The 14,669-nt window shown below is 46.5% G+C and overlaps 1 protein-coding gene across 1 annotated transcript in view; it reads right to left on the bottom strand.

The window, feature by feature from the left end:
• The window catches only part of whrnb (whirlin b), a gene marked incomplete at its 5' end in the record, with an annotated part of 89,920 nt that overhangs the window by 35,729 nt on the left and 39,522 nt on the right, over positions 1–14,669 (bottom strand). Inside the window, 3 exons of the mRNA XM_079269439.1 lie at positions 540–793; positions 7,177–7,302; positions 7,844–8,023. Coding sequence (XP_079125565.1) covers positions 540–793; positions 7,177–7,302; positions 7,844–8,023 — 560 coding nt within the window. The remainder of the gene's footprint in view (positions 1–539; positions 794–7,176; positions 7,303–7,843; positions 8,024–14,669) is intronic.

The raw sequence follows: 14,669 nt of genomic DNA, 5'->3' as shown, positions 1-14,669 counted from the left end.
GTACATACCCGGACATGTTTAAACGGCCCCTTTGTCTGGTCTGATTAAAGTAAAAGCAGTTGTTCCCGGCATCAAACTAGTGTGCATACAAACACACCTTAGACCAGAGATCACACATCGGATTCACAGTAACGGAAGATGTGGCTTGTTCTTTTTATTCTGTTCATAACAGCACTGCTTCAGTTTAGAGGTATTTTAAGCTTCAGTTCACTTCTTGCTGGTTTGAGTTGTTTTGCTGTGTTCAGTTGGCTGGTTGGCCCACTAGTCACCAGTGAGGGAAGCTACTGATTCATTCAGAAACACTGATAATTCATTACACTCAGTTCAAATCGAGGATTTAAAGCTTAGTTTGTTCATTCACTGAAAAACTCCCATCCAACCCACTTTATACTTAATACTGAGCAGTTTCTGGATATCATTCCACAGATGTGTAAACCACACGAGGAAGCACAGAAGCACAGATCAGTTATCAATATGTCTCTGCTCCTGCTCCACTGACAGTCACTGGTTCTACATGGCTAATAGTATAATGTACTCACCTTGAACTGCAGGTGCTAGCGCTACCTTGGATGCCAGCATTGACAGAGCTTGGGACAGCTGTAGCATTGGTTTCAGCTATGGCCTGACTGCAGATCCATTTGGTCTCATCCACCACTGTGCGTGCATGAGGCAGACGACCAACATCCCTCACCTTCACCAGCAGGTGGCGTCCTGTTTTGAGGATTTGAACTGCCTCATCATGGGAGATGGTGAGAAAGCTCTGACTGTTGATTTCCATGATCTGGTCACCCACCTGCAACAGAGCAGTTGACTGAAAGAGAAGCGCTACATGCTCATCTGAACACAAGACTTTGGGACACCGGCCTCGAGCACTGTCTGCGTTCTGAAGCCTGTTTGACTCGTCCACCTCCCCTCGTGCCCACCATAAGCAGTCTCTCACATTCTATACTCCGTCACTAGTTGTGATGTGTTTACATTGCAGTCAGTAGAGACTTGGCATACAAATGGCATGCAAAAGGCAAAAAAGGCTTATTGCACGCAGAATGAAATGCAAATAATTTACAAATTCAATGTCATTTATTTTCCACAACATTTCCATGGCGAGAGCTGCATGGACTGATTGACTTATTGTCCAACCAATATCACCATCCTATAGATCTTGCTATACTTCAAACAAACCATGTCGTATGTCTGAAGACAAAGTTATTCATATGTGTTCCAACTGGCCATGCTCAAAGGTGGGTCAAAGCACCTGCTTTTATATGTTTTGCACTTACTTCCTAAAAGTTACTGAAGTTATCCTGTAAAGAGTAAAACACAAACATGACAGATCATTTTAAACCTGACCTGCTGTCATGCCTCCACACACCTGTAAGATCAGTGCAGAGTGGGAAAGATTCAACGATTGTCTGTTTCAGACATGGTTGGTATTATTAATAGTGTTAATTAATTCATAGTAAATGAACTGGAGAATAGTAGCTTCAGTCTAGTTCAAAATAAATATGTCACCTTTGAAAATGTTGGAATCAAAGTTAGTCCAAGTCCACTAACTTCCACCTACAGAGTCCTGAGGGCATGACTGGATGTTACTCCTAATAAGATAATTAGTATTAAACTTGTTGTGATCACCTGCTGCAGTGTGTAGCTCCATCCTACTGCCACCACACACACATGGGAGAAGTTTGCCTTCAGGACTTTCTGCCAGATAGGATTTATTTTATCTCAAACATGATATCTTGCTAAACCTCACCAAGAAGCCCTGGAGGCAAACTGCCCCCATGTGTGCGGGATGGGGCATGTGAAGCTAACCTTCCCATGTGGTGCCCTGAATTATTGCCCGCTAGCTACAACAACGAGTCGGACATGCCCAAACACACGGGAGACATCTGTAAGCCAGCTTGTTACCTTTAAATCTTAATATTAGATTTTGGTTTCTCTAAAACGATAGCAGATATAGGATACATCCTAAGTCTCTTATTGTTCATGTCCTCGCTCCTCGATTAAACAGGAAGTTGTTGGCGCCATATTGATGGCCGTCCCAAAGCTCTTAATTCTGCTCTGAGGATCGAGGAGCGATCTCTGAGGAGTGAGGAGGGATCTCTGAGGAGTGAGGAGGGATCTCTGAGGAGGGAGGAGAGATCTCTGAGGAACGAGGAGGGATCTCTGAGGAACGAGGAGCGATCTCTGAGGAGGGAGGAGGGATCTCTGAGGAGGGAGGAGGGATCTCTGAGGAACGAGGAGGGATCTCTGAGGAACGAGGAGGGATCTCTGAGGAGGGAGGAGGGATCTCTGAGGAGCGAGGAGCGATCTCTGAGGATCGAGGAGGGATCTCTGAGGAGCGAGGAGGGATCTCTGAGGAGCGAGGAGCGATATCTGAGGATCGAGGAGGGATCTCTGAGGAACGAGGAGCGATCTCTGAGGATCGAGGAGGGATCTCTGAGGAGCGAGGAGCGATATCTGAGGAGCGAGGAGCGATATCTGAGGAACGAGGAGGGATCTCTGAGGAACGAGGAGGGATCTCTGAGGAGCGAGGAGCGATATCTGAGGAGCGAGGAGCGATATCTGAGGAACGAGGAGGGATCTCTGAGGAACGAGGAGGGATCTCTGAGGAGCGAGGAGCGATATCTGAGGAGCGAGGAGGGATCTCTGAGGAGGGAGGAGGGATCTCTGAGGAACGAGGAGGGATCTCTGAGGAGCGAGGAGCGATCTCTGAGGAGCGAGGAGGGATCTCTGAGGAGCGAGGAGCGATCTCTGAGGAGCGAGGAGCGATCTCTGAGGAACGAGGAGGGATCTCTGAGGAGGGAGGAGGGATCTCTGAGGAACGAGGAGGGATCTCTGAGGAGCGAGGAGCGATCTCTGAGGAGCGAGGAGGGATCTCTGAGGAGGGAGGAGGGATCTCTGAGGAACGAGGAGGGATCTCTGAGGAACGAGGAAGGATCTCTGAGGAGCGAGGAGCGATCTCTGAGGAGCGAGGAGCGATCTCTGAGGAGGGAGGAGGGATCTCTGAGGAGTGAGGAGGGATCTCTGAGGAGGGAGGAGGGATCTCTGAGGCGGGAGGAGGGCGAGGAGGGATCTCTGAGGAGTGAGGAGGGATCTCTGAGGAGGGAGGAGGGCGAGGAGGGATCTCTGAGGAGGGAGGAGGGATCTCTGAGGAGGGAGGAGGGATCTCTGAGGAGGGATCTCTGAGGAGGGAGGAGGGATCTCTGAGGAGGGATCTCTGAGGAGGGAGGAGGGATCTCTGAGGAACGAGGAGCGATCTCTGAGGAACGAGGAGGGATCTCTGAGGAGGGAGGAGGGATCTCTGAGGAACGAGGAGGGATCTCTGAGGAGGGAGGAGGGATCTCTGAGGAGGGATCTCTGAGGAGGGAGGAGGGATCTCTGAGGAACGAGGAGCAAGGACGCACGAGAACAGCCTTCCAGGAAGTGTTTTAGCGGCCGACATGCTGTGCACTGCATTGTCAGATTAATTCAACTCTCGTTTATATTTGATTGGTTTTCTGATCTGGTTTAAATATGTTAACTGTAGATCTGAACAACAGAAGGAACACAAACTACTTTCTTCATTTATTAGAAAGATTTGTGTTTTCCTCAATAACTTTTATTATGAATACAATTAATGTGAGAGAGCTTTTTACATCATGTATCATCATTTCATTCAGTCACGTGAGGCGGATCATTCCTGAGTGTTTAATGAGTTTTATCATTTAAGTTTAACCTGAAACATGAAGCCTAATACATCTATTCCAGTGTTCAAGAGAAACAATAATCATATTCTGGGTTATTTAATAATGACGTCACAATCACAACTTCAAAACGTACAGACGTAAATAATTCATAAATATGACAAACCCATTGTGCAGGGAGAAATTGTTCCTGTACTTATAAGCAGGACACAGCACACATAAATACCACAGACTGTGTATAAATACCACAGACTGTGTATAAATACTTGAAGCGTTTGTTCAAGAGGTAACAGGCTACAGAGAGAAAACACCTCTACTGTAACGATAACTGTGTCTTAGTTATTCGTATTATTTGTCATGAATCATTTGTGTGTATTTCACACCCGATCACCTCTCATCCCCTCACCTGGTCCTCCTCACATCTCACCTGCAGCCCATCCCCTCATTAGTCCTCACGATGTAGCTCCCTCTTGTTCCCTGCCACATTGTGTCGTGTGTTCTCTCCAAGCTCTCTGGCGTATCTTTATATTGTTCTGATCCTGTCTGCCTGTTGATTCCACCTTGGATATTTGACCCTTATTGGATTAGTTGGCCTGTTTGACTGACTTCCAGGTTCTGACCCTGAACTCTAGTAAAAATAACTGAACTTGTATTTTGTCTCCGAGTTGTGCTTTTGGGTTGAAGTACCTGTCGTCCTTTCAAGTATTAGTTGCTATTATTAAGTACAGTGATGATGTGAACAGACACTAACCTTCTCTAAAGTCTCTCCAGCTGTTAAAGCCGACTGACAGCTGATCAGCTGTGATCAGCTGTCATCAGAAACAGACGTCGCTTCACGTGACGCTTCAGAGGAAAGGACATCTCATGTCTCCTAAAACATATTTCCTCGTTCCTCTCTCCTTGCATGGTTTCCTCCATGCATCCCTGGTGGGAGGGACTAGGACGCAAGGAAAGGACCCAAGTGAGGGAAACGGGGATGCAATTAAGAGACTTGGGATGTACCCACAGTAGCCTAGCTACACAGGGAGCAATATGTATTTTGTAGTTGACTGATAAGTATAACTTCAATTATTGAAATTCTTACGAATGAAGCGAGCTCTAGATTGTTGGACCTTTGTGATTCTATTGGCAAGTGAATGAAAGAGTTTCTGTCAGAAACCCCTGAGGGCAAATTTCTCCCCTGTGCTCCACTGGTAGATAGATGGTTGTTAATCTGATAACACCAGACTGACGCACACACACACACACGCACACACACACACACACACACAGCTGGACAGCAGCTTCATTCCACACACAATGAATGGCTGTAGACAACAAGTGAAAGGAGGCATATCTATGACACTTGGAGATCCAGTATATTTATTAGTATATGTGCATTTCACCATCTACTCTCTCCATTGTTCCTGCTGTCTCCATTTACTTCATAGCATGTCAACAGATCCAGTTCTGCAGCATGACCAGCAGCCAATCCTTCAGGTTCAAAAGAGTACCTTTCCATCTCTCTCTGTTACAGAACTTGATGAATGTCACACTGCATTATTTGAATTTGTATCATGCCTTTCAACTTCTGTCTTACTTGATGTACTTTCTCTCCATGTAAGGCTATTTTTCCAGGTGTCATAATGGGTTTGATAATAAATGTGATGTTTTATTTTCATACCCACGTAGGACACAGTGTGATATTATCATGAAAGCCATATTGAGGACTCAGTCATATTGTTTACAGATAGGAAACACTGGCTTCTGTTCTTCTTCCCTCAGGCAGGTTGAAATAAATAGCACAGAGTGAGAGTGGCCTGCTTGTTGATGCAGAAAGCTGACCTGAAAGCACGCAGCAGAGATGTAGTATGGATAATAAAGAACTTTATGTAGACCCGTCGTGCCAGTGAATTCAGCTGAATGAAACTGCAGGGCAGGTAGCAGATGGTACGTCTAATAGACAGTCGGGGGCAAGAATGTTACCAGGTTCATCAGAATCCCACGTCAGATGTTCATTAAATGTAGGACAAAGATTTAAAGCGCCATCTCAGAGTTTGTTAACGTTTCAGGTTGTTTGACCACCTTACATTGCTTTAAATGACTTTGACATTTGAATTCCATTTGTCAGTCAGCAATCTATCACATGAACCATTATGTCTGCAACGCATATAGTTTCAAAATCAGTCTGCACTTCCAATTGCGTTACCATACAGCAGTAATGTAGCTTTGACAACAAAGATAGCAGGGACGTTCATTGGGATGGATCTCAAGCTGTAGTTAGAGGAGCAGACGCTGTCTGTTGGATTTAGATATACTGGCAGAGGAACGTTGGACATGACGGTGGACTGCAGGAGGAGCCGCCGACCACCACACTGAACAACTCTGTGTCTGCTCTGGAAGTCTTCAGGTTTCTGAGATCCAAAATCACCTCATGTGGGCATACAACATCGACTCCATCATCAATAAGTCCCATCAGAGGGGCCAGCTACGGAAGTCCAACCTGCCTCAGTTGCTGCTGATCCAGTTCTATCCAATTCTATCCAGTCTGTTCGCTGCTTGTCCATCACTGTGTGTTTTGGATCAGTCACCATACAGGACAGGAACCAACTACAACGGACAGTATGGTCTGCAGAGAACATCATTGGTGCCAGCCTGCCCTCCATCCAGGAGTTCTACACCTCTAGAGTCAGGAGACATCACTGCAGACCATCAAACCCGGGAAAGGTCTTGTTTCAGCTTCTGCGCTCCGGGAGGTGCTACAGAACAATGTGTGTCAAACCAGACAGACACAAGAACACTTTCTTCTACTTCATATTTTTACTCTGTTACTTTGTTTGCTGAAGTATATCTTTGCTGCTGTAACATACAAATGTCCCCCTGGGGATGAATAACGTATCTATCTATCTTTATATCTATCTATCTAGCTCTATATATATATATATATATATATATATATATACACAGTATATTAAGAATGTTTTTCACCGACTTGTATCTACAAAGTAGTTGTAGCTTTATTTGCACCTCTCCTTCTCCAGCTGTGTTGTCCTTGTGTTTAGCTGTATGTTTACTTATATCTTCTTGGAAGAGCAACCTCAGAGCTGGCGTCTGAGTCCTTGTATGTTTACACACACCTGCCTAGGATTCAAGTCAGCATTAGTTACTCACATGTATTGTTGTGAATCAAAAACTTTAAAGTAAATTCTGCTTCCCAGGGAATCACAACACTGTACTTTGACGAAATGTAACTTCATGAAATATCAGGGAGCATTGTACAGTGATGGAAGCACTGATTCGTTCAGCTGTGGGAACATTTGAGTTGATGTAGGAACGTTCTGACCAAACATGCTGGGGTGAAACCTCGAATCATTTATTCTTATAGATAACCTCAGGTCACGATGCTTTGCCACCATCTCACAGATGAAGAGTTGTCATTAGATTGGACATGGGGGAAAGGTTTTGTGGTGTAATGTAGCAATGCTATTACCGGTAGACGGTTGAGTTGAGGTACCTTTAGTGCACCAGCATCTGCAGCAGATCCAGGGTCCACTCCAGTGATGTAGATCCCCAGTCCATACTCAGCACCGCCTCTGATCATTAGGCCCAGAGAGCGACCACCTTCCATATTTAGAGCTGTCTACAGAAAGGATGTGACATTCAGAAGTGTGGACTTGAGTCAAGATGCATCGGGATGTGTCAGTACATTTGTTTGCATCATATATTGGATCATTCAAATTAGTGAATTGTAAAAGTACTTCCTCAAAGTCTGTGCTGCTCTTATTTGTTTGATCGTTGTTTTATTCATTTTTAATTGTACATCGCATCGCATCTGATTCTGATTCTGATTCTGATCTATTATTTCGCTCAAAATCAAAAGATTGCTGGTTTGAACCCCGGCTCCTCCAGTCCATGTTGAAGTTTCCTTAGGCACTGTACCCCAAATTCTTTCACATTGGTGTGAATGTTAGTTAGTTTAGTCCTGATGGGCAAGTTGCACCTTGCATGGCAGCCCCTGCCATCAGTGTATGGATGTGTGTGAATGGGTGAATGATGACGTGTCGTGTAAAGAGCTTTGAGTGGAGCTATACAAATGCAAGTCCATTTACTTTTACCATTTATTACAACTGCCTTTTTTCCCTTGAACAATCAGCAAACACCCACACACAGATGTTTCTTACCGTCCTTTCCTCCATGCCATGTGCTTGCCTCTGGTTGGCCTCCTGACAATCGTCAGGTGGTGGGGAAATGCTCCGGCCCTCAGGGTCCACCCAACTGTACACGTGGTTGGTGATGTAGCCTCCAGGGATCCGACCCATGGAACACACTGAAATGGCCAGCATCTTGCATCCCTTCAGCACCTGCATCACAAGAGGGGGGTAAGGTTGTAAAGGTGTTACATACAGCAGACCACATCACCCCACACAGCAAATATTTGCTATCATTTTAAGGCCAAAAAATCTCCAACAAAAGCAATAATTACTGTCCTTTATAGCAGAGAATTGTGGCCTTGTGCAAAGGGAAATCAATGATGGCTCTGTGTGCGTATAATCTTTCATGGGATTTTGGTTCCCAGAAATGCAAAGTACAGTTACACAGTTTGACAGATATTGGCAAGAAATGAGTATCGATGGTAAATTGACTTGTATAGCACCTTTCTAGTCTTACGACCACTCAAAGCGCTTTAACACTATATGTCATCATTCACCCATCAGGAGAAATCAGGGTAAAAGTTATAAAAACACTAATTGCAGCATGACAATCAGATGCACTACACACCCAGCAACCATCCCATCATCTCATATAAACCAGATTCATACAGTTGGCTGGTCCAGGCTAGCAGACAGACAGTACCTGCTCCGACAATCCTCTGCAGCAGATTTGAGTATTGCTCTCATTTGAACTGAAATCACTGAAGCTCCTTTGCCTTGTGCATCTGCTGTCACATCAATTATATGTTTTATGAGAGAAAGACAGAATTAGCTTCGGCTCTGAGGCCACAGCACTGAGTCACAGTGAGACGCAGGGCCGTCCTTCAAGCAGAGGAGCGGCGGTTCGATTCCCGGCTCCGTTAGTCGCATGTTGATGAGCAAGACACTTAAAATTGCTCCTGTGTGCCTACAGTGTGATAGAATCTGAATTGTAAGTATGACGACCCTCCTCCTATCATACACTAGGTGCCGGGGTTGTGTCTAATCTGTTACAGGTGCTGAGTGGAGGATCGTCAGCAGGATGAGTCTCACCTGTGTCGGGGTGGCTCATCCTTAAATACCCGTTCCAGTTGGCAGGCGGGGCGCGGGAAGGAAGACCTTTGTTGATGGGCTCACCGCAGTTGTTACTGTTATTTGTGAACATGCTGTTAACATTGTGTTTGTGGCGAGACAAATAAACCCCTACTTTTGGCCGCCAGCTCTTTGGCTCCCTATTTTGTTCCAGTCTCTGAGCCGGGCTGTGACATAAGTCACTAATTATAGCAAGAACGTTGCCAATCCTACAACACTGACAGCCCTTTAGGCCTTCCTCCAAAGACACTCCCCCAAAAATATCATAATGAACATCAACACAGCTGATGAGCAGCTGGTGGAGGACTCTGATGGACAATGAGTGAACGGGCAGAGTGCACACAGGTACACAGGTAGGCAGGCCTTCCAACCGTTACATTGGACCCAAATGACATGATAGGACTAGCTCATTTCAGGCTTTTTGTCTTTAATTGTTAGACCATTCGATAAATTGGTTGTTGTCAGGATGAATTGAGAATTTCAACGTGATATAAAAAATGTTTTTGAAAAAGATTGCCAACCGTACCTTTAAATCACTTCCTGTAGATGTTTACTGAAGCAACGTCTGGTCTGCTCGTCTCAAGTGAAACATGAACTCTGTCCCTTAGAAAAAACTGAACTAAACTGACGATTACATTACAAAGCTGTTACTACAACTTGACACGGTGTACATTTGAGTGAACGTTATAATCTAAAGACTAAACACAGGCGCCCGATCCCCTCTGACCACTACTAGTGTCGGGGGGGTTGTGCCAGCAGAGACACATTATACACTTTTCATCGTCTCCCATGTGCTTCTGAATAATGTGGCTTGAAGTGCAGAAAGTTCTGTCATCTGCATCAACGTGAACACAACGCAGTGTTTGTGAAATGACAGCTGCTTACTTTATTCAGTCCGTGTCTCTTTCTCTGTCCATCCTGTTGTGTCTCTCTTCTGTCACTCAGGTTACAGGAATGTGCAATGATGGATCATGATAAGCACACTGGCACAGAGGGAAACATGTCTGAAGAGGCTGCTGTAGCAGGAGTCAGAGTTCAGATCGTCCCTGTAGACTGTTGGGCTTTCATTATCTCAGAAACCAGAAACATGATCTTGGATCACTCACACAGGTCAGGTCAGATCTAACAGGTGCCTGGAATCTGCAACTGTGTCGTTTCTGAAGTCGCTGTTATCACTGTTTCTTATCTCGGCCAGAATGCCCGATATGTGCATCACCATTCTCCTGATCTCTGACCCTGAAACCCCTTCAGATCACAAAGAGACTTGTCTCTCCAGCAACCCTGCCTGTTGATGTCACGTCCAGAGTCCAAGTGAAAGTAGACTTCTGGGTAAATGATGGAAAGCTTCCAGCCCGGGAACATAACTTGCTCAGCATTACGTTGAGCATTTCATTTCCAGAGACGGTAAATTCATTGAAAAAAACAACAACCATTGTTTGTCATGTTTCAGTTTTTACTGAACTGCCCATTTCCCAAAAGCCAGAGCATGTTGTTGGTTAAATGTCACCAGTTTGACAAACTGAAGTTGAGTGGCTGCAATATGATGTCAATATTGAGGGTGAAAGGCAAACAGTACACGCAGCTTACCCTCTAATAAAGGACTCAGTGTTTATCTTGTAGCACATCTGTCCTGCAGAAGTACCCTTGAGCAAAACACTGCAGTTGATTTGTGTATGATTAATCTTGGGGATCAATTAAAAAAAAATTAATTAATGCAACTCTTTTGATCTCCTGTCCATCAGAACTTATCTAACTAAGGAGGCAAAGTATTTCATGTCTATTACCCGTCCTGGATGTCTGTCCTTGCAGTATTATTAAATGTTCAGTGTGGCGTGTGGTATCGGGCTTGGGGAACGTGGCTATATGACTGCACAGGCCTGAAGACGAACCAGACGATCAAAGGAACCCTGCAGGCATGGAAAGAGGCCCACACCAGAGACGACAGCTCAACCTGGTGGGGCCTACAGAAGGATGAAGTGTTAGAATGGGTGGTGCCATGTCTAACTCAAACCACAAACTACTGGGTGAAGTATCAGTACCTGGCCACAGTATACTCGAAAGAAAGAGACATCTGGCCTGGGGTTTGGAGCCGACCAGAACCATATATAGGCCCGCGGCCCTGGAAGATGGAATGCAACCGAGGAAACACGACCTGCAACATCAGCCTGGCCGGGGGACATTGTGAGACTGTGCCAGGATGGAAAGACCATTGCCAGACCCACTATGGAGCAGAATATGAAACCCACGTGCAAGAAGTAACCTGGGTGAAGGATAAAGACAAGAAATGGAGACGGTCAGGGCCTCTGACCAGCAGCTGTACCAACTTAATCCTGGGCCATCGCATGAAAGACAGAGTGAACGTGAACGGCCAAATCATTCCCCCAGTAACCGACCCTACAGTCTTTCTAGCTGAGGGCCACGCCTTCAGGAAAAGCCTCTGCGAGGGTAAAGAAGACAAAGGATTTGAATGGGTAGGGGCTAACCGCCTCTATGGGAACGGAACATGCTACGAGCCAGAAGAACACTGGCTGAGTTGCGGGAGCGGCCGACGAGAACACGAGTGCAGTTGGATCAAACTAACAGGTGCCTCCATGGTCGGGACCGCAACCATCGTAGTGGAAGAATTGGCAGGGAAGATTGGAGAAGGATTCACGGTCATAAAGGGCTGGATGGGGAGTTTGTTCTCCTGGCTTTGGCCTTATTTGTTGATGATAATTGGAATTGTGATCGTGGGCCTAATAATCTGTGCCGCCATTAAGGGCGGGGTAGCAGCCACTGTTGCCTCGTGCTTTAAGGGGAAGTTGAAGGATAAAGGAGAAGTGAAGAAGGGACTCCTCCCACGGAGGAGGGAGGAGTCCACCCACCTATAAAGGGTGAACCACTGGAGCGCCATAGCCATTGCAGACCCGGAACCTCAACCAAGAGCCTCATACTAAAATAAGAACGAATAAACCTAAAAAGCCAAGATGACCAACGCAACCAACACCACAACCACTGAACCTCCAGACATGACCACCTTCGGAGTGAGTATAACTGAAGCATTACAGAACTCCTCCGACGCAGCACGCAGATGCAGGCCAGTGATTCTCTTAACCGAACTGGACTTTTGGGTCCTTGAGATCATATGGTTCTTCTACTGTTGCATGGGCAAATGGTCCATAGATCAGCCGCTAAGAATACTAGCCCTAGCTGTAGGGTGTCTGAAAACAGGGATTGAAAACATCTATCGAGGATCGATGTGGCTTACCCTGTCCTGGTTCGCTACTTACCTCCTGGGGAGAGTCCACATCGACTCCACTCGCTTCGGTCTAGTAAAGGCCGGAATGGTGATCATCTGGATGGGAATCGACGTCGCTGCAGTTTTCTACAACCCCCTGAAGATGGTCTCGGCTATCGTCGAGGCCATGCTGGCGTTTGCGGCCCTGGCGTATCTCGTGGTCATGACCATGGCTATAAAAGAAAGAGGAAGAGGGCGTTGGCTCCACAAGATCGGCGCCATTGCTCTTTGGGGCATAGGTTGGGGCATAACTGTCGCCATCTACTGGGCGGGTTCTGAATCATCAATCGGGATAGCAGCTTGGCTCATGATGTATGAGCCTCTGTTTCCAAGAAGGAATGGGCCTACAAGCCCAGGCCTAACACCTCCTCCAATGGTGTTGGCGTCTCCATGGCTGCATTCTCTGGCTGAAAGGCGCTCTACAAAGCGCTCCAATACTGAGAGGGGGCCTTAAAAAGAATGAAAATAAGACCACCCCCTGCTTGCTACGCTTGGCTTGTAAAACATGCGCTGAAAAAATGTAATAATTAATGAAGTCTTTGTATTTAACCTCATTCAGGCGGAGGCCCGCTGTATCTGCTGTGGGATCCCCCCGGAGCAAATATGGCACCTGTGGGAGGTAAACCAAGCCCTATGGTGCACCCAGTGCTACCTGGGGCAATTCCCGATAGGAGCAGCCAGCGGCCTCTTCTGCAAAGGAAGTACCCCTTATATGCCTGCAATGAATGTGGTCGACTGTATGGAATTAGAGGCTAAGGCAAAACCCGTGTGGAGTTCCGCTGGGAGAACCCCACCAGGGGTCCTGCTCTACACTGATGGTATATACTGCCCAGTATATACAAAAATATGGGCGTACCCTGATGGCATCCGAGTGTCCACTACCCACCTCACCGATGGCCGTTTCGTCGTCATTGGACCACGCCTGCCCGCCCTGCCGTATCCCGTACCAACTCCAGAAGAGGATAACAACGCAGCAAGCATCACGGGTGTGGAACACCGAGATGTGGGTAGCCAGACAACGATCGCAGGGATAATACCAACTCTAATGGGGATGTGGGGATACGACGAGGACTGCGGCGAGCTGGTGGAGGTTATCCCTGAAGGATTGGTGGTTCATCGCGGGTCCGAGGACAGAGCATCAACCAGCCCAGTCCCTACCCCGGCCTCCCTCTCCCCAGACAGCATTCTGGACCAGAATGTGTTAGCCCTGGTACTGAGCCTAGACGAGCAGATGAAGGATGCCAAAGATGACAACGCCCTCCTGGATTTCCAGCCACCAGGCCTGGATGGCCTGATGGTGATCGACAGCTGGCAACACGAATCAGAGCCGGAGGACGACGTTCTCATCATCACCGCCGAGGACGACGATGAGTTCTTAGAGGATTACTTGGGGCACAATGCGGCAGCCTGAGACCTCAAGAAGGGGGTGTCAAGAAGAGTTGACCCCTCAGAGCTGCCTCGGTAACATGTGAGCACATTCAAGGGAGAATCAGGATATAAGAGCACAAAGCATATACTCAGAATAAAGTGTAATCAAAAGATAAAGTGTATGAATTATACAACGAAATGTTTAATCAATATGTAACGAATGTTTAAATGCATAGAGTGATTTAACTATTGTAATAAGTGTTTAACAAATGTTCTGTGTAACTGGAGCTGAGATAGAAATGTATAGTCAGGATGACTTGCGATAAAAGTACTAGTCAGAATGACTTGCAAAATCAGAGGCAGATGTTATGGGTGGAGTTAGGAGGAGAATGTTGCAAGAGATGAGTCAGAGGCAGGAAACCTGGACTTATACGGACATGTTCGAACCCAACGCCCTTTCCAGAGGGTGGGGGGGTGAGATCATGTATTGGACAGGAGGGGGCTGATAAAGCCCGAATGAGACATAAAAGGAGACGTTTGCAGGCAGCACACGGGGATTTCAACACGAGTGCCGTCCAAGAGCACCGAGGGAAGATACGGACGATCGCAACTGATGTATTGAGGACTTCGTCTCCGTTCACGGAAAGAAGACCGCTGTTCGTGGACAACAAGAATTAAAGACGGAGGTTTTCCTCTCCCCACTGCTCGACTCTTAACATCTGGACAACGGAGAAGACGCAGCAGCCCGAGAAAGACTTTGTACTGAGTTTTGAGGACTGTTGAACGGGCTCCGCTGCAGAGCAGGAGGACCGAGGGTCCGGCCGGACCTTCGCTCCTAACAACTCCAAAAGAACCTTTTCATCGCACCATTGAACATCCAGCTCCAACCGAGCCGTCTAGGCAACTAAAACTAATGAGTATAATCAGAGAAGAAAATTAACGTAACGAATCAAGTGTAGTGACATTTTATGTGAGCTGTAGCTTTAACCCTTGCAAACTAACCAAATATAACCTGCAATAAATATCTAATCTGCATTTAAAGTAAATTTCTCAAGTGCATTCATTTGCTCAAGTAGTAAA

Source organism: Melanostigma gelatinosum (assembly GCF_949748355.1).
Source record: "Melanostigma gelatinosum genome assembly, chromosome: 6".
NCBI lineage: Eukaryota > Metazoa > Chordata > Actinopteri > Perciformes > Zoarcidae > Melanostigma > Melanostigma gelatinosum.
The sequence above is the reverse complement of the archived record's forward strand: the minus strand, read 5'-3'. Positions and strand labels throughout refer to the sequence as shown.